At 41.2% G+C, this 24,120-nt stretch overlaps 1 protein-coding gene across 6 annotated transcripts in view; it reads right to left on the reverse strand.

Moving 5' to 3' along the window:
* Window positions 1–2,688: 2,688 nt before the first annotated feature.
* HPS5 (HPS5 biogenesis of lysosomal organelles complex 2 subunit 2) overlaps window positions 2,689–24,120 on the reverse strand; it is a 37,568-nt gene continuing 16,136 nt past the window's right edge. For 2 of the 6 annotated variants that reach the window (XM_028514323.2, XM_036029110.1), the window contains exons 9-23: window positions 21,772–21,860; window positions 20,292–20,470; window positions 19,771–19,929; window positions 19,021–19,207; window positions 18,225–18,348; window positions 17,216–17,365; window positions 15,725–15,802; window positions 14,853–15,430; window positions 12,567–12,687; window positions 12,178–12,333; window positions 11,321–11,440; window positions 9,927–10,040; window positions 8,226–8,332; window positions 5,834–6,104; window positions 2,689–3,483 (exon numbers count right to left, since the gene is read on the reverse strand). In XM_028514323.2, the coding sequence (XP_028370124.1) occupies window positions 3,423–3,483; window positions 5,834–6,104; window positions 8,226–8,332; window positions 9,927–10,040; window positions 11,321–11,440; window positions 12,178–12,333; window positions 12,567–12,687; window positions 14,853–15,430; window positions 15,725–15,802; window positions 17,216–17,365; window positions 18,225–18,348; window positions 19,021–19,207; window positions 19,771–19,929; window positions 20,292–20,470; window positions 21,772–21,860 (2,494 nt within the window). In that variant the 3' untranslated portion in view covers window positions 2,689–3,422. Of the gene's footprint in view, window positions 3,484–5,833; window positions 6,105–8,225; window positions 8,333–9,926; window positions 10,041–11,320; window positions 11,441–12,177; window positions 12,334–12,566; window positions 12,688–14,852; window positions 15,431–15,724; window positions 15,803–17,214; window positions 17,366–18,224; window positions 18,349–19,020; window positions 19,208–19,770; window positions 19,930–20,291; window positions 20,471–21,771; window positions 21,861–24,120 lie in introns of all 6 variants that reach the window. The other 4 variants (XM_036029114.1, XM_036029112.1, XM_036029113.1 and 1 more) reach the window with 4 other exon arrangements.

Below are 24,120 nucleotides of genomic sequence, written 5' to 3' on the forward strand. Positions count from 1 at the left end.
TCCCCAAGTCTGGTTAAGGAAAAGACAGCGCAGACACGCAAAGCCAGACAATCAGCCTCAGGACCCAAGTTCTCCCAGACGATGCTGCCCTGCTGTCCTGTTAAACAACGGTAACGTGTATAAATGAGAGCAAAAGAGGGCAACCATGAATCACAGCCTGTCTTGCTTTCCTAGGGCAGTCATAGATACAAGCTGTATTTGAAAACACTGCTGAGTATCCAAGTAGACTTCAAATTTTAAAATTTAGCTGAAGCTTGTTTTGTTTGCTTGTTTGTTTGCCTTGGAAAATGAATTCTGATGACATGATATTTTTAAATGCTAGAAATTTCTCTCTCTACCCTTCTGGTAACTGGGGGTTGCTGTAACATGCCCCAGAAACAGCTGCTGGGAAGTGACTGCCCCACTGGGCCGGGTCAGGCTGTGTCCTTCTTCTGAGGTGTCCCTCGGGGCGGCGTTTGGGACAGTCTCTGTGTAAGGACAGAAGCTGACACTGGGGGGCAGGCTGTCGCTCTCCACCTTGGTCCAGACTCACATTCAACACAATCCATAATCTAGCTGATGTTACAGGGAAGGTGTGATGTTGCGATCTGTAAGGAGAAATGTATATTTGGTCTTGGTTCCAGCATCTGAAATTGAGCTCCTAAAACCCTCGAAATCTCCGAGGCCATGAGTGAGGAAGAGGCTGCTTTTTTGTGTTAATGAAGTGACTTTGGACTGCAGCTAGACTGGGGGCTGGCTGCCAACCACTGGAATTGAGGGCTGCAGCTTTCAGCCCCGCCCTGCCCCGTACCCCACCTTCAGAGACCAGAGAGGGGCTGGAGACTGATTAATCTCCAGTGGCCAAATGATTTCATCAGTCGTGCCTGTGTAATTAAGCCTTCATAAAAACCTAAAAGGACGGGGTTCCAAGCTTCTGGCTTGGTGAAGTGTGGAGATTCAGGGAGCATGGAGCTCAGCCAGGGCATGGGAGCCCCTCGCACTTCCCCCACACCTTGTCCTCTGCATCTCTTCCCTCTGGCTGCTCCTCATGCTATCTTTTCACAAGAAACTGCTAATCTAGCACGTACAATGTCTCTATGAGCTCTGTGAGCCACTGCAGCAAACTAATGAAACCAAGGAGGGAGCTGTGGGAAGGAGCCACTGTTTCATGCCAGTCAGAAGCACAGTTAACAACCTGGACTTGCGACTGGGGTCGAAGTGCATGGCAGACTTACGGAACTAAGCACTGGCTAGAGAAATTCTGAGATATCAAAAGTAAATTACAGTTGGCCCCGCCGTGAGTGAAAAAGACCACTGGAGTTGCTCAGTTAAGAGCTGTAAGCAGAGACTAACCAAAGACCTCTCACATTCCTGAATGTGCACTGAAACTTCAATCAACTTCCTGCCGGACCACCAGATGCCAGCACACCACTGCTGTGCACGGCCGATCCAGCAGAAGCACACGGTTCTTCCCGACGGACTATGCACCTACCCAGAACTGCCCACACTTTACCTTTTCCCACCCCCGTTTGCAGTAGCCAATGTAAATTCTTTCAAAACAGCTTGCATCTTCCTTCCCCAAACCATTCTATAAAAAGGCTACAGATAGCCCTGGCTGGTGTAGCTTAGTGGATTGAGTGACATCCTGAGGACCAAAGGGTTGCCAGTTTGATTCCCAGTAAGGGCATATGCCTGGGTTGCCAGCCAGGCGCCCTGGGAGGCATGTGAGAGGCAACCACACACTGATGTTTCTCTCCCTCTCTTTCCCATCTCTCTAAAAATAAATAAATAAAATATTTTTTTAAAAGCCTACAAAGAAGAATGTTCACCTCCATCCCACCCTTGTGCCGGTGGCTTAGACTGTATATCCCAGGGCCTGGTCCTTTTTCTGACTAGCAAATGGCTCAATAACCGGCCCCCCACTTTTTTTTCCTTTCAGAAAAGCTTTTGGCTGTGAAGGTTTTGGTTTAACATCCCTTAATCAAGTAGATAGTGTAAGAATTCATTTGAATCGGACACCCAAGCTGGTGGAGAATTGCGTAGGATGGAGAAATCACACACATACACACACACACCACCACCACCACAGCCACGGCCACCGCACAGTGCTGACCAGCCTCGTCAGGTTTCCCAAAATTCTAACAAGTGTTGTGAACCCTCCTTTCTCTAACAATTTTTAACCCATCAGGTTATATAACATATACAAACGTCATGTGAAAGTATGACAGCAATTTCTGTCTATAGATATCTGGCTGTGTAATAAATAGAAAAAAAAAATCATTCAATGTAGCCAACACTTTGCTTACTCTACACCGAGTCTCCCCTACTCCGCCCTGCAAGTTGCTCACAATAAACTCTGTGTCTGTATGCTATTCAAATAAAAACTTTGATCATATTTTACATGCCATGTAAATGTAAGGGAGCCTGAAAAACAGCAATCTAGTACTTGGCTTAAATAATACAAGCACTGCCCTGACCGGTGTGGCTCAGTTGGTTGGGCACGGTCCGACAAAGCGAAAGGTGGCCAGTCTGATTCCCCATCAGGGCACATACCTGGGATGCGGGTTCGGTGCCCAGTTGAGGGCACATATGAGAGGCGACCGATCAATGTTTCTCTCTCACATCAATGTTTCCCTCCCTCTCGTTCTCCTTCCCCCCTTTCTAAAAATAAATAAATAAAATCTTTAAAAATTAATAATAATACAAGCACTTGCTTCAATCTTTATTAGTACTTAGACTTCCTTTATTGTAACTTTTAAAAATAATTTCTGAAAGTGCATGATGTCTTTGAACTGCTCTCTGTTCAGGAAAGATTAGAGATAAAACACTTCTGGTAATGAATTAGTCAGTTGGATATGGGTTCAGGTTAGAAAATGTCAAACACGGGAAAAAAATATGTATTTAAATTAGCTCAATTTACACATGGGGCTATTTCATTTAAATATCTAAATTCAGTCTTCTGTGTTTTACTCATTTGAGGTGTTAATTCCATTACACCTGGTCATATTTCAGTAATTTCTCAATTGTCCCAGACAAGATATAAAAAGAATTCAACTCCTGATAGTGTAATGTCAGTTACATTATCTGTCTCCATGTGGCCGCAATGAGAAACTTCTGCTCCCCTGGCCCCCCAACAAGGAAGAGGTGACACTGCTGGTCAGAGTCAGGACTCAGAGCTGTGAACACTCACATTCTGAAGCCAGAACACTTCGTGGCAGTAAACAAGGGCTGATTCCTTTCCAAGGTCACCTTTGGTAGAGAAACACTGAGGCCACAGAGAAGCCACGAATGCAGAGGTTACAGACACCAGGCAAAGTATTCCCAAGAAGGTGGCAAGGTTTTCGGGCAGTGCCGTCCCTTCAATTACACACACATTCAGGACATTCAGGAGCATGATTCCGTTTTCCTCAAAATGTCAGGACATCCTGTTCGATCTTCTTCCACTAGGCCTGCTGAGACCAGAGAAACCGATCACACTTTTCAAGCATGCTTTGGATCAAGGCTCTGAAATTCCAAAAAAAAGAAACAAGTAAATTTAGTTCTCATTGTTCATTCTTTACCAAAAAACCTTTTGAAACCACAAATAATTAGAGGAGTCAAAAAGCTGACTGACTCTGTAACAGGGAATGAAAACTTTATACTACTCTGACTTACCATGACATGGAATTAGAATAAATAAGATGTACTAACACTGATAAAAAGAACTCACATACTGACAGTTTCTTTGAAAGCATACTGCAAGTGCGAGCAGTTCCAGTCCCTGTTTGTACAAGAAAGGGCTGTGACCATGACTTTGGGTGATGCAGGGAACCCAACTGCAGGAATCTGAGGGGCACTGACCAGCTCCAGGAGGCTGATGTTAAAGATCCATACCAGGACCAGCAAGGACACTGCCTGCATTCCCACAGCCTCTCCCCTACCTCTCTGTTCCCCTTGCCCCTCTCCCTCCCTATGAAAACCCCCGGCCCCCACTGAGATGTTAAGATGGGTGTTGAGATGAGAGCCCCTCTTCTTCCCGGTTGCCAGCACCTGAATATAACCACTTTTACATCAGCACCTGCTTCTCAAGTATTGGCTTTCAAAGCAGCGGGCAGCCAGACCTGTGTTCGTTGGGTTACAAGTCTATGCAAAAGACACAATCAACCCTGGCTAGGTGGCTCAGTTGGTTGGAGCACCATCCTGTACACCAAAAGGTTGTGGGTTTGACCCCCAGTTGGGACACATATGAGACGCAGCTGATTGATGTTTCTCTCTCAAATCCTCTCTCTCAAACCCCTCTCTGTAAAAATCAATTAAAAAAAAAATCCTTGGGTAAGGACTGAAAAATGATAATTTTAAAATTAAAAAGTAAAAATTATATATATTTTAAAAATGTAGCCTGGCTTGTGTGGCTCAGTAGACTGAGCGCTGGCCTGCGAAACGAAAGGTCACAGGTTCGATTCCCAATTGGGCACATGCCTGGGTTGTGAGCCAGGTCCCCAGTTGGGGGTGTGCAAGAGTGTTTCTCTCTTACATCAATGTTTCTCTCCCTCTCTTTCTCCTTCCCTTCCCCTCTCTAAAAATAAATAAATAAATAATTAAATAAATAAAATCTAAAAAAAAAATAAAAAACAGAGTGAACATGCATACTGTCCTACAGAATAAGAGAAAATATTTGCAAATCATTTATCTGATTATGGGTGAACATACGAGTATATAAAGAACTCATACAATAACACTACTACCAACAAAAAGTCTGACTGAAAATTGGCAAAAAGATTTGAATAGTTATTTCTCCCAGATGATATACAAATGGCCAACAAGCATATTAAAACGATGCTCAGCATCACCAATCATTGGAGAAATGCAACTAAGAACCACAATGAGATACCACTTAACACCCATTAGGATAATTATCATAAAAAAAACACCAAACACACAACAAAAAATTAGTGATGTGGGGAAATTAGAATTCTCATGCACTGTTGGTATGGAAATAAAATGGTATAATCTCTGTGGAAAGCAGTATACTAGTTCCTCAAAAAATTAGAAATGAAATTACCATACGCTCCAGCAATTCCACTTTTGGGTACATATTCCCCAAAGAACTGAGAGTAGGGTCTCACAGAGACATCTGCACGGCCACGTTCACAGGAGCATTACCCACAACAGACATGAGGTGGAAGCACCCCAAGTGTCCACTGACCGATGGATGGATAAACAAAGGACACATGTAGTGGGACACTATTCAGCCTAAAAAGGAAGGAAATTTTGACACGTGGGACAATATGGATAAACCTTGTGCCCATTACGCTAAGTGAAACAAACCAGTCACAAAAAGGCAAATACTTGATGATTCCACCTCAATGAGGTACAGAGAATACTCAAAATCACAAAGACGTAGTAGAACGCTGGTCGCCCAGGGCTGGGTGGAGGGGACATGAGGAGCTGTTGTTTCACGGGCAGGGGGTTTGGCAAGAGGAAAGAGCCCTGGAACCGGGCTGCACAATGACATGGGCACACATAGCACTTCTGAAACAAGCACCTAAAAATGGTTAAGATGGTTCATTTAATGCTATCTGTACTTTACCAGAACATGACTGAGACAATTAGGTATTTGGTACCAATAATATTCTTCAAGAACTGAGTACATCTCAGGTTTGGGTATTCATTCACATTAATCCAAACAGTGTCTTGCTCATGACTGTGAAAAAATATTTCTTTAGCTGCTTCTCTCAATCGACAGGTGAGTCTCAGTCCTCTCAACCGTGAGGGGCTGGGACCAGATGATCTCTCTAGTCCCGTCCACCTCGAAAATCTTGGGGTTCTACACTTCCCAGGTGCCTATGGAGAGGGCGTGACAAACAGTTACTACCTCTGCCTTTTCTCGGCGATCCTTAGGATGTCGCAGGTTCTGGTGAACCTCTCTGACAGCTCGAGGGTCAGACCACATTCCTGCAGCAGTGACCAGGCCCGATCTGGACCCATGGCCTTAGCTAAGAGCAGTGCCACATTCTCCACGTTGACGGGGGAAGGCCCATCACTGAAGCTCCCATTTGCTGCCTTCTGGGGCACTGGCTTTGTGTTCTTGTTCTGCACAAGGTGAAGGAGAAGCTTCCATTCCTCCGCGGTCTCTGGGACCCAGCCTGCACAGACAAACACAGAAACGCTGGCTCTGACTGCTCTTGGCACTCTGCCTGCATACAGGAGACAGTCTAAACAGTTTGTGAAAACATTTCCCAGGGAAACATACAAATATTATTAGAGCATATAATCTCACCACCTGACACCAAGTTGGTTTTCTGTACATCTGCTGAATAAATAGTTCGTGATAAGGAAACACCATAAAATTAACCTCCGTATTTCACTGACTTAGTAATATTCACCCAGGGCATATTCATTCTATGCTGCCCACTGGATATGCAATAAGGAACTCTTGTGAAACTTATAGTAAAGGAGATAGAATTTAGACGAATGCACAAACGTACTGTACTTATATAGTTACAAGTGCTGTAAAAGATCAAAGAACAGTTAGAATGGTAGGTGTCTCTGGAGAATCTGAGAAGGGTGCTGTGATGAAGTAACACTGAAGCAGAGAGCTGAAGGAGGAGAGGCGAGCTCAGACAGGGGGCATGGGCATGTGGCCCACACACGTGCAGACTTGGGGTGGGGAGTGTCAGGAATGGAGGGTGAAGGAGCCTGCATTTCTGGCAAAGGAAACATAGAGATATACTGACACAGGAATAAACCTGAAATCTGGGAACACCAAAACAGGCCTATAGTGCACAAATGCCGTAGTGAGTAGTGAGAATGAGAGGACAAGGCCAGGCCTCAGGGGTCTACCTTAAGAACGTGGATTTGATTCTGAGTTCAGTATAAGGGGTTTCAAAGAGCGTGCCACATGATCTAATTCTTGTTTAAAAGAATCACTTTGGCAACTGTAAGTAAAATAGATTAAAGAATGGGCAAGAATGGAAGCCAGATGACCAATTACGAGGGTAAGGCAGTAGTCTAAACAAGTAGCCAGGACCAGACTGATGGTGGAGTAAACGAAAGCCAAGAGATAGAAGATACGTATTTGGCAGTAAAATCAATAAAACTTGGAGTGATTAATATGAGTTAGGAGAGAAAAGTATCAAGAAAAGGCTCCATTTAATACACTAAGGACAAAAACAGCTATTATTATTTTACATTAACAAAATATCAAGAGTACTTTTATCTGGGCAGGGAGGATATTTTCTTTATACTTCCTGAATTTTGTATTTTTTCCTATAATAAACATCATGTCACTTCTTTTAAAATATAAATCATTTATATTTTAGTTCTTCTGGTTATTGTTCAGAAGTGCATGCACGTCTCTAGCTCTAGTCCTATAGAACCACCTGGCCCTCTGGTTCACTGCTGAAGCGAAGTTGATCTCAGTGTTTTTTGCTATAGCTGTGACATCTGAAGCTAACCCTTGCCAGTCAACCAGCCTCTTTGCTCTGTTCTTACGTTCCCGTCCCACGCAAGCAGGGCTGGAAAAGACCGCAGGTCACACTGTAGGACGAAGCGGCCTAAGGTCCTGCTGGGGCGTCTCTGCCCTGAGACACATAAAGCAGACCAAAGCCATCTCTCTGAGTGCAGGACGGACTCTCAGACTTCAGGTACCAGTGTGTCCAAGTCCTGGCCTCCCAATGGCCATGTAATCTCTGTTAGATTGATAAAAACTAAATGTTTTTTATAAGTACCTAAATAGTGGTAAAAGCTCAGGGGAATCAGATGGCTACTCCACTTTAAGTTCATCTGAATGATCTCCAACTTTTGGCTACATAAAAAATCAACATGACACAGAGAAAAGTTGACCACAAGCTTTGGAGACAGTCAATCGGGGGTCTCAACACCAGCTCCACCAGCTGTATGATTTTGGGAACTTACATAACTATCCTTTCTCTGGGCCTTAGTTATAACTTCTGTAGAATAAAAGTAACAATAACTACCAAGGGTTTGTTATCTCATGTAAACAGCAATCGGAAAAACACCTAGTACAGAGCCTAACACGTAACAGGCACTCATTAAATAGAAAACTTGCCTGTAGTTAATGCCTGGTTATGATTTTATAATTACCAAGTGGTACAGATTAAAAAAAAAGAAGACTCTACAACTTTGACAGCTATTCTAGAATTATATACATAGTCATTGACATGTTCACCAAATTTCTTTACTGAAAGGTCTGAAGTGACTTCTAAAACACTACAACCCACAGTAACCAACTGGTGTTTACGCACCATTGTCCCCTTCCATCAGGCTCATGTCATTCAAACACACGATGTTGGCGAAGGCTTCCCTTCTCCTCTCCAGCTCCAAACAGAGAGTGAGGTATCCAGGCCAGAAACTTTAAAGACACCAAAGTTGAAGAAAGGAATAAAAGGCAGTGAATTTATTTGGAGCTGTGCTATCCATTACAGTAGACACCAGATACATGTGGCCATCTCAATTTAAATTAAAGGAAATAAAATTTAAAAGTAAGTTCTTTGGCTGACCAATCCACATTTCAAGTGTTTGGTGGCCACATGGGGCTAACGGCTATCATGTTGGACAGTGCAGTAGAATATTTATTTCCATTATCACAGAAAGTTCTGTTAGACAGTCCTGACCTGGAGTGTTAAAGAAAAAAGAATAAAGGCTAGTGATAAACACTGACATTCAAGGTCAAGCACCAATTATGATATATATATAAGCTTATGAAGTTTGTAAACGTAAATATTGAATCCATATTTCTCTCCCAAATATGAAAGTTCTCCTTGACTCTCCTTCCTCCTTCATTTGCCATATCCAGTTTCATAAGGCCCACTGCCATTTCCTTCAAAATGTCCCTTGGATGAGGTCCTTTTGCTGCCCTACTAAGCACCAATTCAGTCAAGAATGAATTACCACAGCAGCTTCCTACCTGGCCTTCCCGTCTCCAACCTTTCTCCTGTATGACACCAAAAATGATCTCCAGAAAGCTCCATTATTATCGCGTCATTTTCGTACCAAAAAGTCTAAAGGGTCTCTACTGATGACTAAATTCTTCTGACCAGCTTTCAAGGTCTTCCATATCTCAACACCCCACCACCTGGCTAGTCTCACCCTCATTATCAACCAATAAACACATACCAAGTCCCTGCCATTATGAGGGCAAGGGAAGAAACAGGTCTCTATCTCCAAAAGATTAATAATCCAGGCGGAGCCATTAAACAGCGGTGCCGGGCAATACATAACTGACTACTATGTAGTATAGGTAAAAAGCAACGTCAGCCCTGGCTGGTGTGGCTCAGTGGATTGAGCACCGGCCTGTGAACCAAAGGGCCGCTGCTTTGATTCTGAGTCAGGGCACATGCCTGGGTTGCAGGCCAGGTGCCCAGTAGGGGGCATGTGAGAGGCACCTACATATTGATGTTGCTCTTCCTCTCTTTCTCCCTCCCTTCCCTTCTCTAAAAATAAATAAATAAATAAAATCTTTTTAAAAAGTTTAAAAAACAATTAAAAAGAAAAAGCAATGTCTGTTTTCATGCCGTTATTCTTATTTCTTTCACCTTACCTACCTTCCTCCGACTCATTTTAAATACAAATCCCATCCAGCCTTCAGGGCTTATTTCTAAAAAGCCTTACCTCCTCCCTGAGTCCTTCACCAGCAATTCTATTGAGCATCATCCCTATTCGGACAACCCAAAGCTATTATGACTCACATAAGAGTCTAGTGCTTAGTTAAATACCACCTGCATTCCTGGGGTTAGCAACTAAGCAGAAGGGGAGAGAGGAAATTAGCAAGGGCCAGTGTCTTCCACAAAAAGAAAAAATATGCACAAATTTAAAAGGAAAAATTTGTGTACTATCACTTAACACAAAAAGATACTTTCCCATAACAAAGAGAATTCACAAATGATCCAGTACAGTAACTGAAATGATTCTAATCTTAACTTCAGCTTCTCAGAAAATTCTCTTACCCATGAGACCTGCAGATGTCCGTCATTTTCTCTTTGGTTGTAAAATCTGCAGGCAGTTTGATTAGATGAAGGATCAGCTGATGATAACCCCAGGAAAACAAGTGTGAATGAGGCCTGTGAAATGAAAAACTCCATACATTAGACAGCAAATAAATTCTACAAAATGCTTACTAGTCATCTAATAGCTAAGAACAGAGTTTAACTAGATTTGTTCCATTATTACATTTTTCAAAGATTTCCACTTCGTTTTTGAAAAATTAAAAACAACTGTTTTTCCTGTAACAAATACCTGTTTATTTTTATTATTATTTCTTTAATCCTCACCCAAGGATATACTTACTGATTTTATTATTATTTTTTTATCCTAACCCAAGGACATGTCTATTGAGTTTAGAGAGAAGAGAAGGGAAAAAGAGAAGGGACACATCGATATGAAAGAGAAACATAAATTGGTTGCCTCTCACACACGCCCTTACTGGGGACTGAACCTGAAACCTAAGCATGTGCTCTGACCAGGAATTGAACCTACGACCTTTTGGTTTGTGGAACGACAATCCATCAAATTGAGCCACACCAGCCACGACTACTTATTGATTTTGGAGAGAGGGGAAGTGGGGGAAGAGAGGGAGAAACATCAAAAGACCGATCAGTTGCCTCCTGTGTGCGCCTGACTGGGGCCTGAACCCCCAACCTGGGCATGCACCCTGAGTGGGAATCAAACCCACAAACCTTTAGATGTATGGGATGATGCTCTAATTGAGTCACCTGGCCAGGGCAATATCTGTTTATTTCTTTAAACAAGACACTTTAGTTAATCAAAATCAAAAGAAAGTGGCCTCTACTTCCATCATTCACAGAAAGCCATTGTATGCCCTTCTGGACCGCTGTCTGAGCATGCAAGATAGGCATTTGGGGGTTCTAAAGGCTCTCCTGGAGGAAAACACAAGAATCCTTTCTGATACATTTTAAGTATCAATGTGTATTTTGGAGAGCTTTTTGTGATTTCTATTTTTTTTAATCCTAAATCAGGTTATTTGTAGGAAGAAAAAGCACACACATACACATACAATTTTTTCCCTTCCAACAATTATCATGGGCTCTTAAAAGTGGGTCCATGCAAGAGCTTAAAAGGGGATCAGTTTATATTCTGAAATCATATGCAAAATTTTGCATGGATGTGCATTTTTCTGAGAGAAATCATCAGGTTTCAAGCTATAGGATCTGTAACTCAAAAACTGTTCAGAACCATCAAGAACTATACTTAATCTCATTACTACCGAGACTTGGCTCAGTAGCTTCCAGACCTGTTCCTGAAACCAGCCTAGAGTGCTGTGTGTGAATAAAGCAGTCCCATTCCAAAGGAACAGCACAACTTCGAAAGGGGACTTCCATACCTGGGGTTTCCTTCCTCATCCATAGTGCTTGTGCTTGGGGGAGCATCATGGGACACTGCCAAAAGCAGCCAATCCAATCTTACAGACTCTCGTTGTAGAAGGGACTCCAGGAAGGAGGGCCTAAGAGAAAGTAGGGAGAAAAATCACCAATCCCTATGCTAAGAAAGGAAACATAAAATGTGGGAATGTGAAAATGTTACTGAGAGATCAGTTTAGTGAATGAAATAACTTAAAAATCTTCCTGCTACAAAATGTCTAGAAAAGCTGGTGAAAATCTAACAGCCTTTTAAATGAACAGTTGATCCCCATGATAATAAGGAAAATACTAAAGGGCCAAAAATAAAAAGAGAAATAAGAGCCAGTATGGCAAATGGGAAGCAATCAGAGGAGGGGAGAATAGCCAGTCTCAATACCCAGGTGCCATGTGGAGATAGGAAATGCGGCCTCTGTCTAAAAAAAGGCAAAGAGCTAGAACTGAAACCCACCTGTAAAAAGCTAGGCTATCATCAATAAAAATGGTGGCAATAAACTCACTGGCAGAGACAACAAGGAGGCTTATCTGTCTTAGCCTGGACCCTGAAGCAGGGGTTTAATTTTATACTGATGATCCGAAAACCCGAGAGGAAGAAAGAGCAGAAGGGAAGAGGAGTGTGGTATATGCGCATTTATGGTGTGTATTTTGAACCCTCAAAGGATGCACACAACTGCCCAAATCCTCCTCTTCTGTAGGAGACTAGATACCTCAATTCTGTGGCAGTTGAGAGTAAAAATGGTACAACTGCTCGTACAAAAAAAAAACAAAACACAGTGCCCTATGGGGAGAAAGGGGAATTGGCAAATCTTCTTCGCCTTCTCACCGTTGATCTTCAGGCCTTGACTTCACCAGACTGTCTAAGTAGGCCAAAAACCGTGCAGGATGCTGATGACAAAGCTGCATCACATCCGAAGGTGAAATAGATGGGTAAAACTTGATTAAGGATCGAAGGGCAGATTCCCCGAACTTCTCATACAATCTGCATTTAGAAATAAAACATATTAATCTCTGACTTCAATGAGGTGTTATCAGTTGGTTACGTTATCAAAGTACTTATTAGAAATAAAAATAAATATACTAACAGGCAACTGACCAACATGCAACTGAGTCAAAGTTTAGAAACTAAGACAAAAAAAAAAAAAAAGAAAAGAAAGCAAACCACCCCACATGTGCTTTATTTAGTTCATATAAACGACATATACAACAACTTACCGGGTAGCATAAGCAATCAACAAAGGACTGTCAAAAGGGACTGAGTCATCCACAAACTTTAATCTGGTTGGTAGGTCTCCTTCTTCCATCTCCAAGTATGTAGGACTGGAACTTGCCATTTCTGAAAGATAAAACATACGCTTTTTCCTTCATTCAGAGCTGTAAACAACATTCAATTCATGAACACATTCGTTCAACAACCACACTCACGTACTGCTGTGTGGAAGGCCCAATGATTGTTAAGCATTTTAGAAGAAGAAAAAAAGAACAAGATACAACCTCTACTTTTAAAAAACCTTAAAATCAAATTGGAAGGCAGAGCATACTGCAAGTTTTAAACAAGACAAAGTAACAAATAACAAATTTGTAAGTGAAAAAAGAATGTATATATATAGTTTGTTCCAAAAGATAGAATAGGAGCACTGGGGTTTCTCCTAGAATCAGTAATATAAAATGTATTTTAACCTCTGATTATCCACTTTTGGTAATGAATGAAAAATGTGCTTAAAGTCTAAATCAATTATTAGACACACGGCATCTTTTATTCAAGCAGAATGTTGAGTTAGGGACATGTGCCTCTTTACAAACCTGGGCCCACGCAGTTGGAAAGGGCATGCGTGGTCTCTGGGGTATGAGAGCTGGTTTCCATATGAGGACAACAAAGAGTGTGAACTTCAATCAAGTGTGAAGGAGAAACCTTGCAGGCAAGAAGGGGCTGGAAAGAAGTATCTGCAGTCATGAAAGGCAAGGACCTACATCAAGAATACTCTATCCAGCAAAGCTTTCATTTAGAATGGAAGGGCAGATAAAGTGTTTCCCAGATAAGGCCGGCCTAAAGGAGTTCATCATCACCAAGCCCTTCTTATATGAAAAGTTAAAGGGACTTATCTAAGAAAAAGAAGATGATCAAAAATATGAACAGTAAAATGACAACCAACTCACAACTATCAACAACTGAACCTAAAAAAAAAAATGAACTAAACTAGAACAAGAACAAAATCACAGAAATGGAGATCACATGGAGGGTTATCAGTGGGCAGGGGAAGTGGGGAGAATGGGGAAAAAGTTACAGGGAATAAGAAGCATAAGTGGTAGGTACAAAATAGAACAGGGGAGGTTAAGAACAGTATAGAAAATGGAGAAGCCAAAGAACTTATATGTACGACCCATGGACATGAACTAAGGGGGGGGAAATGCTGGTGAGAGAGGGGAATAAAGGGGAGAAAAAAATGGGACAACTGTAATAGCATAATCAATAAAATATATTTTTTATAAAAAAGAATTCTTACCAGTGGAGTATGAAGAGAAGAGATATGAGCCACTACCAGGGCAGGCCTATGTGAGTCCTATATGCCCCTCCCATATGCTTTCCCCAGGACTAACAACCCAGGCTCAACCACTAACCCAAAGAAGGACGGAACTCAGAAAAATGGAGGGAACTCGGAACTCTGGATTCCCACATGGAGGAGAGCTGCCCACTGACCTGAAACATCTGTCTTAGACTAGTATATGAGCAGAAAGCAAACTTCTGTAATATCTGACTTAGTATTTCATGAGATATTGCAGCAGTATAGCCTATTTAACTATTATAATTTCTCTGTGTGTGTTTCCTCACTTGTTAAATGAAATAATACCATCTACTCTGAAGACTATTGTAAGGATAAAATGAAACAAATGCCTGTAAAGTGTTTAGCATAAAATGTGGCAGACAGTAAGTACTCAATACGTGGTAAGTATTATTTCAGTATTAGTAAGTTACTAGGGATTTTCTCATTTTTATATATCTGCAGTTACAAAAATCTTACTTTAACCCCAACTTCTCCAACACTGCTATGTCATTTTCTGAATATGCCTGAGAGAAAGAAAACTAATTTCTTCTAATACAGCTGTAAATCACACCAATACTTGAAGAGCTATTAAAAAGTTAAGTGGAGCCCTGGCCGATGTGGCTCAGTGGATCAAGGGTCGGCCTGTGAACCAAAGGGTTCCCGGGTCAATTCCCAGTCAGGGCACATGCCTGGGTTGCAGGCCAAGTTCCCAGTAGGGGGCACGCAAGAGGCAACCACACTTTGATGTTTCTCTCCCTCTCTTTCTCCTTCCTTTCCCCTCTAAAAATAAATAAATAAAATCTTAAAACAAAATTGAGTGGAAAAAAATACAAAAAGGACAGAATAGAAGTTGACCAGAACAGAAGTGATTTTCTACTTAATTCTCATATTTTAAACTCAAAAATGCCAAGGTGCTCTATACCAACTTCTATCTTTGTTAAGGCAATCTAATTATTACCTTTCAATCCTTCAATAAAAGTATCCCAAACACAAGGAGTGTTAGTGTAACTAAGCTTGATACTCTCCTTTGCCCTCTTCAAGTCCAGGAGAAAGAAGTACTTCTTTAGGAACTGACAAGCCAGAATTTCAGGAGAGCACAGTTGCAAAGTGTTGTCCATGTGTCCATTTGTGCTTTTGGTCTCAGAATTCAGTACATTCAGTTCCAAACACAATGTTGTCAATTCAGCCAGGTCCTTCCGGAGACCATCTGCTATACTGCATGGGGAACATACTCGAAAAAGGTCATCCAAGGGCTCCCTCAGACTGTTTGCAGATTCACATGCCATTTGAGCAAAGGTTTCTTCATTGCCTAAAGAGTCCCCTTTTTCTTTTTCATTATCTTCATCTAATATTCCATTTTTTGACTCTTCAAACAATACCACATCCTCATTTGATGTCATGGATGAGCTGCCAGTGTCTGAAACGTCTGAGAAGTCTTGCGTGGCAAATGTTTTTTCTAACTGTGGAAGCCACTCCTGTAAAACCATTCTCAGAGACTTGGGTTCAAATAAAACCAGTGGGTCCTGCAGCTTGGTCCTACACAAGACAGACAAGTATAAAATTTGTTTCCTGTGTCTTTTTTAAACAAATTATGTCATGCTAAATAAACCTAACAAATGCAACATGCTTATCCAGAATAAAATGCTACTTTTCTACTCCTTAACAATTATTTTAGCAATAAGACAATACAAAAAACATCAACTGTGTACTAATTCTTGAATTTCAATTCCAGATGAGACTACCTCTGCCCCACATTGTCTCAGGACTACTAGCGATGATCTCAAAGTCATTTCCAATCACTATAAAACTTCCTCACTCATAAATACTCACATTGCTTCTGCTGTTGCTATTTTGAGCTCTTGGAGTTTATCTTCTTCTGGAGGTTGACTAGCTACTTCTTTTTTTTCTCTAGAGAAGTGTGAAAAGAGTTAGAGAGGATTACAGCTTCCTTAGACAAATGTTTCTAAGTGCTTACTAGCTGACAGGTATTACACTTAATGTTACATGACATGAACGGATGAGTCAACAAAAATGGTCAGTGGCCTCAAGATGAGTAAGCTCAACTCAGAAAGCATGGCATGCAAGCAACTACAATATACATGAGAATAAGGTGAATGCTCAAGAGCAACACAAGCACTGTGCTACGAAAGCACAAAAAAAAAGGGAGTAACTGTTCTGACTAGGCAGTCAATGGAGGCTTTCGCGAGGAGGTGGTATTTGTGTCAGGAAAAATGGGGGAGAAATACGGCGAGTACAAGAAACAACACATAGAAAGCTAGTGAGGTGTACACACCAGCTCCCTGACGGCTGGAATTTAGAGTGGTTAGAAGGATGTAGTTAAAAATGAGGCTGGAAGTCTGGCTGGTGTGGCTCAGTAGACTGAGTACCCGCCTGCCAACCGAAAGGTCACCAGTTCGATTTCCAATCAGGCCACATGCCTGGGCTGCAGGTTGAGTCCCTAGTTGGGCGTGAGTGAGAGGCAACCAAGTGATGCATCTCTTGCACATCGATGTTTCTCTCCCTCCCTTCCTCCCGCTCCCTCTAAAAATAAATAAATAAAATACTTTTAAAAAATGAGGCTGGAAAAGTGAGCTAAGGTCAGATTAAGAGCTGTCTTAAATGCCATAACAATATCTGCTATGTTTTTCCTATAAATATATGGATTCACTAAGTTATTCTGAGGATAACACACCTACTTCATCTGACCATCCAGATACACTGGGCCTATGGGCCTCTCTCTCAATCCTGAATGAGTGCTGGAGCTTGCTTGCCTATAATGCTCAGACCCCCTGAACCATAAGATAAGGCACAGACCAGATGGAGAAGACATTCCACACTGTGCCAGAACATCATACGAAGTATACATTGTAAGAAGGCACATAAGAAGTACATCATAAGAAGGCACAAGGTAAGCCATCAACACCAATACTCCCAAGTCATTGGCCAGAAAACATTAATGACTCACCCAAAGTCACGTATTAGTCAGAACAGAGCCAAGACAAGGCCTAGATCCTCGGCCATCTTACTCTGAATTTAATACTCCTCCTCTAACATCCCAAAAGACTGAAGAGATTTAGTGGGGAGGAGGTTGTGCAGGAGACAGATGGAAGAGGCACTATATGAAAACTCTGTTATAACAGATTTGGTTTGTGTGGATGTAATTTTCCAACACTTAATTCACTGTATTCCCAGTGTGTGAGCCACATAAACAATCGACAGTGAACAGAGTCGCACAGGTGCCTTCTCTAACGGCCTATGGCTGTCTGCAAACAGACAGATGAGGCCTCTAGAATTTACACAGGTTCATACACAGGAGCTTACTCAGTGTCCTCCTCCTTTGGGCAGGTGACTGAGCTCACGTCTTCTTCACATGGCTGCTCATTGCCCCTGGGTTCCTGTCTCACCTTCAGATCAGGGCTTGTGTGAAGGGTGCCAATCTTCTCAGTAGTTTTACGCACAAAGCTAGAAACACTGGAAGTCAAATACCAAAAAACTAATTTGAAAAAAACCTTATTACTGACAAAAATGGAAAATTCAGTACCTAGTTCTCCATGTTCCTATTAGTCCCAGGAAGGCCACTTGAATTTAGTAAAAAGAAAGACTCTGCTTACAGCAACTTCCCTAACCAACTACATAGTTCACATACAGTCCACAGAAAATTTACAAAATTATAAGGATTCACTGCATTTACTAAACTGCCTTGATTAGGTGCTAAGAAAAAGGCTTCCACTCTAGTTGTGTCTGCAATGTTTATGTCAACTTAGGCAAAGCAGGCCATGGGACCACCTGCCCCCAGCCTGGCCAGAGAATTTCTTCATGAAACTCAGCTGCCAACTAGCCACAACATATCCTTCTTAATAAGCAAAATCTGTATCCAGTGAGACAGATAAGCAGTTAAGCAGCTGTACAAGGTCTTCTCTCTCTGAGTCAAATGCCAATCCTGGTCCCATGGAGTAACTAGAAAGACTTCTGAAGTCTCCAATTCTGAGCCTAAACTGAGAAAGGATCAAGAAATGACCAATGATATATGGAAACTGCCTCTATGAGGAATGAGGAAAAAATCAGATTTTTAAACTTTTGCTGTCTGTGGGTTAAAAAACGCATCTGGAACAACTCAAATATCCACCTACTCAAACAAAGAGGGAAGCTAAATTCCCCAAGATGGTGATAAGTTAACAGCTCCATACAACAAACAGGTGATATGAGAAATAACCTAGAGACTTTCTTTTTTCTCATTTAAAATGTTTTTCCATTCTCAGCACAAAAGTACCTATGGTGACAAGTGAAGTAAAACCGGAATGGGATTAAATGGCAAGACTGTTTAGTTTACCTTTCCTTGACAGCCTGAAGAGACACAAGAGGAGATGGAGAGCGAAATGATAATGGAATGCCGAAGGGGAGGAAAGTTTCATTCCTATCTGTCTCAAACGTCACTGGAACATGAGAAACATTGTCTGATGAATGGAATAGGGGGAAAGAAAAAAAATCAAATCACATGGGAGTTTTTTAATCTTTAAAGAAATTCTGAAATAAATAAACCAAAGGAAATGAAGGATTCAATGCTCAAATCACAACTGACCCAGATACAAATGAGCAGAACACAGGTTTGTAAGATGCATGGGATGGTCCACAGGTAAAACACTCAGGCAGGTACATTCATTTTCCTACTAACCCTGAATCCCCGTAAGTCAAAAAGGAAGTTTAGAGTCTCTACTAATATCTCCTCAACAGTTCGGTCACGGGAATGCTCAAACATCAAAAAGTGTACGCAACGGCCCCAAAACTGTAGTAATTTTTCATTCCTGATGGAAAACAATTTGGTTAGTCAGAATAAAATTGTCCTACTCTTTTGGTTAATAATCTCCTTTCTTAACCTTGCCAGCATTTTGATGTATGATTAAAATAATCAGGTACTTTACCAATGTTAGCCTAAACCTGAGAGGAAAAAAATTAAACACAAATCCATTTTTCTACTGGTGAGCAGATCTATAGGTCTGAATGGAATGTCTATCAACATAATTATTTACACTTTATAGAAAATTCTATGCACAAGATAAGCCTGGCAAATAAAAATGGTAGAAAGTAAGTGCTTCACACCTGCAACCAATAAAAGACATACTCATCACCTTCACTTCCATGTGAGCCGCAGCACTGATCTGGCTGGTCCTCTTCTTGCTGTGAGGTGAATTCTCTAAGTCTCTCGTCTTCTGAGAGAGTTTGGCTGTGAAGGGAGCAAGAGTCTTCATCTGACTGACTGCCTCTTCTACTACTAATGACACGATAAATACCAGAGTCCAAGATGCTGAAACTTTCCTAAAAATAAAAAGAATTCCAAAAAAAATCAAAGCAAAACTTTCCTTTATAACGCAATATAGCTTTTTAAGAGAAAAATCAATGGTAAAAGCAGCAAATCAATAACAACAACTATGGCTAATTAGGACAAGGTCACAGCTCCTGGCAGCTGGGCTACTCCCCCATGCTGGTGGCATCCTGCTACCACATTTCTCTGGCTCCTCCCCATAAAGCCTGCCAGTGAGAATGGGGGTTGAACGAGGAGTTGAGTTGTGCTGAGACTCAAATTAAGAATCTGAAATCACATATTCGGAGCAACTTAACTTGTGCTGGAGGCTCCATGAGGTGCATTTGCAAACACAACTTAATTAAAAATGACAAAAAAAAATGTGGCTCCAAGACAAAGCGTAAGGGAGGCTACATGGGCTGCCCAACAGCTGAAAAAAAGCCCTCCTGGGCCCCTCCCCCCCAAAAAATATACTAAACAGAAAGGAAGACAAGTTTTGGGGTCCTAGAGGTGAGTGTAACCTAGTGCAGAAAATCTTACTGTATAGAAAAACCCTTTTAAAAGTGAGAATACCTACATGGGATGAGATGGAGCTTCTCCTACTACTGCAATCTGAATCCAACGGTTCAAATTTTAGGATCAATTCTTCCAGTTGAGAAATCAAATCACTATTGGTTGTGAGGTCCAGCTGAGATTTCAAATGCTCCAACTTATCTACAGTCAAAGATTTTCTTCCCTAATAAAATAAAATTTTAAAAAGTTTAACAAACTAGTGAAAGACTTAATGAGAATTACCTTAGGGATTAAGAAATTAATTAGAAATTACCATATGCACAATCACCCCGCTTAAAACAAGGTCTGAAAGTCAAATCAATTTGTGGGTAAACTTGGTATTTTTTTTTAATGGAAAGTATACCCTTTTTCTTACCCTCCACCCACACCTGGATTTATTTGTCACGCTTCCTTTGGGAATTCACTGCTGCTGCTTCTTCTGTAGGCCACAGAGAAAAAGCTAGTAAAGCCAACCAGTTTTAAAGCATAGTCTTGCAAGCCAGGATGGTTTTAACAACCCGGATAAACATGCAAGCTCTGACGTACCCTGCCCGCAATGATGGAATTTTGGAAAAGACAGCAAGTGCGAGCAGCCAGGTTCCACAGCCCCCTCCTCAGCAGGCGTTCCACGCAACGTTCCACAGACACGAGGGACAGATGTGAGATTTTCCCGCTTGGGTGCAAACAGAACAGCTCGTTCTTGCAGACAGCCACATCCTGAATATCTGCAAAAACCGCAGGGGCGAACGCACAGTGTTGACCAAACGTTCCTTTTCCATTTTCGCAAGGGATGAAGTTATTCTAGTAAATTCACCATTTATATAGGTTTGGCTTGACTCAACTTTATCTTTTCATATTTGCATTTCGACAAAGAAATCATATTTTAGACACTATTCTAAAAGGAACAAGAATAAAAGATACAAAGAAAGAAACACATCTCTCAGATCTAAAAATCTTACATTTAAAATGCTAATTTCTGTGAAAAAGATTTGGGACTTTAAAAGAGGGAGCGCTCTACATTAGAGACCAGAGTGGGATACTTCTGAGAGTTACAATCTAATGTCAATGAATGGATTTTAACATCGTGTGTCAATCAACAGTTTATGGAAAAACGGAACATTATAAAAGTATCTCAAGGTAGGATATCTTGAAAGGATTTTACAAACTAGTCTGATATCACTTATATGTGGAATCTAAAAAGACAGTCTCAGAAACAGCAGAATGGTGATTTCCAGGGACTGGGGATGTGGGGGAATTGGGGTAACATGTGCAATCAGAAGATGAATAAATTCTAGAGATCTAATGCACAGCATCATGATTATAGCCAACAATACAGTGTTATACACTCCAAAGTTGCTAAGGGTCTAGACCTGAAATGTTCTCACCACAGAAGGTGGTAATCATATTGCAATATATAAAAATATCAAATAAATATTTTGTATAACCTTAAACTTACTCAATGTATATGTCAACTTTAAAAAAAAAACCCAAAAGAAAGACAAACTATTTTTCATGGGACACCCTGGTTGGCATGGCTCAGTGGATTGAGTGCCGGCCTGTGAGCCTGGGGTTGCCAGTTTGATTCCCAGTCAGGGCACATGCCTAGGTTGTGGGCTGGGTCCCTGGTGAGGGGTGTGCAAGAGGCAACTACACATTGATGTTTCTTTCTCCCTTCCTTTCCCCTCTCTAAAAATAAATGAATAAAATCTTAAAAGAAAAAAAAATTCATGCTAAGTAGAGAGAAAAAAATTTACCCATTCAGTCCTTAGCAGTGTTTACTAATACTTAGGAATAAATAAAAACTCTATTTAAAAGTTTAAAAAGCATGAAAAACTAAATAACTAAACACAAATTCACAAATGTATGTTTGTGAACTACCTCACAAAGGGAAACATCTATGATGTTGATGTTTAAAAGAAATGTCACCTCGTTCTATTTTTCTACATTTTATACGAGAGAATCCTCCTATAAAATCCAAACTTTCACAAGCATGAGATTATAAGTTATGTAAGAAAAATGTAATTACCTTTGACTTCACTCCAAAGGAGAACTTGAACACTCTGAGGAATGAAAATATAAATTCCTCTTTCTGTCCAAGTTGACACACAATGCTCACTGCAAGGGAAACAGGACGGAGTCAAGAGAATTCCAGTGTGCTCAGATACAGAACTTTATAACTCCCTGAATTCAAACATTAGCTACCAAAGTAAAATCAGCCTGCAGAAAGAAAATCAGTCAATCAAGTCCAAAACCTCTTCTCTGTCTATAACATACCACTAAAAACGAACAAACAATACATACATTATATGATGCCAAACTGGGAAATATATACGTGCTAAATATCTTCTAGACAAAGAAATGGCTGGTATCTTTCCTGATGTCTGTTAAAGCTGCTAAACTTCCTGTGTGGTACAACGGGGGTACATTTAAAACAAAGACTAAACATAATGTCTCATCACCAATCATTGCCACTCTTAGGGATGGTAACATTTTGACGTCCTTAGTTGTGTGTGAACAAGGAAAGGACCTTTATTAAAGACTCTACTTATATTATCTAACCATGTAGCAACTCATCAAAGCAGATGTGTTACCCCTACTTAAAACAAAACAAAACAACAACAACAACAAGAACTAATGAGCCCTGGCTGGTGCGGCTGAGTAGATTGAGCACTGGCCTGCAAACCAAAAGGTTGCTGGTTCAATTCCCAGTCAGTGTTTTGATGCCTGGGTTGCGGGCCAGGTCCCACACTGGGGGCATGAAAGGGGCAACTTATCAATGTTTCTCTCTCTTTCTCTCCCTTCCTTCCCCTTCTCTAAAACTAAATAAAATCTTTAAAAAAAAACCCAAAACCACAACAATGACAAAAACACACAGAAACATGAAAATATATGCCCAAGTCCATTCAGCAAAAGAGTCAGAATTTATACCAAGAATCATCTGGCTCCAAAACCTAGACTTTTTTTCTCTCTGTGTCATAAAACCTACTTTTTCTTCCCACCTTTATCCTGACTAGCCCATCTACTGTTATCTGGAATCCTGACTATTCCACATAGCTGCATTCTCAAAAAGTCATAGGTTTCCTAAGTGCCAAACCCAATACCCTTCCTCATTTCCCTTCTTGTTCCCCAAGTAGGAGCCACCCGCTGGCTGCTCCTTCCTTCCTGAATCTCGCCCCTTGGACACTGCACTTTCCCGGTCCACCTTCCTCCCCAGCTCCAGCCACGGTACTCTTCATCCCTGCTCATCTCTTTCTATACTCCTTGGCTCACATATCTCTCTTACTCTCTCAAAGTTGCTACTACTTTTTGTGTACACTGGCAATCTAGGCTTCTTACCCCTCACCAGGGAGGTCCCCAGCTTAAAATGTTCTATTCTAACCACCTCTCAAGGATCAGCAGAAGCTGTACTCCCCTCGGAAACCCCTCTCTGATGGCTCACAGCAATCGCTCTTCCATACCCAGCCTGTCTCTTGCCAACCCTGCTCACATGGCACTTAATCATGTACTGCACTGTCACGCTCTTATTTTTTATTGTTGTTAAACTTTTTGCAAAAATAAACCACATCTTTTCAACAAAATATAATCTTGAGAACATGGGTTTTTTTATGCACTCAAGAGTACTAAAAACGGTACCACGTAGTAACGAAACTAAGAGTGATATTTAACACAAATATTAAACACTTTGCCAATGTAAGACCAGACCACATGAAAAAGTAATCTATGCCACAAAGATGGAAGAAATGGTCAGAATCCTAGTCCACGGAGTAAAATTGGAAGGCTATCTTCAGAAGTCAAAGGAGAAAAAATGAGAGGCCAGAGGATCCCTGAGTAAAGAGATACAGGATCATGATTTTGATACTCAACTTGATATTCAGCTTGGAAAGATTCCTTAGGAATAGCAACCTAGATTAGACGGGGAGGATAGGGGTACAGAATAGATAAGAGCTGATACTTTGTAATTTCTATATCCCTCATCCCCTTTCCCCTTCACTGATAACAACAGACTGGGACATAAGCCTAACACATTGTTGAAGAAGGGAAAGTATATTAGTGTACCCAAAAAGAAACAAAGTATGTCAGTTTGCTTTCTTGTGGGATCTGTGGGTGTAACAGTAAAGGTTACCAGGAGACACAAGTGTACAAGTAGGAGATGATAAACAGAAACAAAAGCCCTCCTACTCATGGTTTCTCCAATCTCTGTTGAATTCTTGGTTTTATTTTTAAGATTTTATTTATTTATTTTTAGACAGAGGGAAGGGAGAGAAAGAGAAGGAGAGAAACATAAATGTGTGGTTGCCTCTTACATACCTCCCACCAGGGACCTGGCCCACAACCCAGGCATGTGCCCTGATGGGGAATGGAACCAGCGACCCTT

The sequence above is a fragment of the Phyllostomus discolor genome, chromosome 6 (genome assembly GCF_004126475.2).
Source record: "Phyllostomus discolor isolate MPI-MPIP mPhyDis1 chromosome 6, mPhyDis1.pri.v3, whole genome shotgun sequence".
NCBI lineage: Eukaryota > Metazoa > Chordata > Mammalia > Chiroptera > Phyllostomidae > Phyllostomus > Phyllostomus discolor.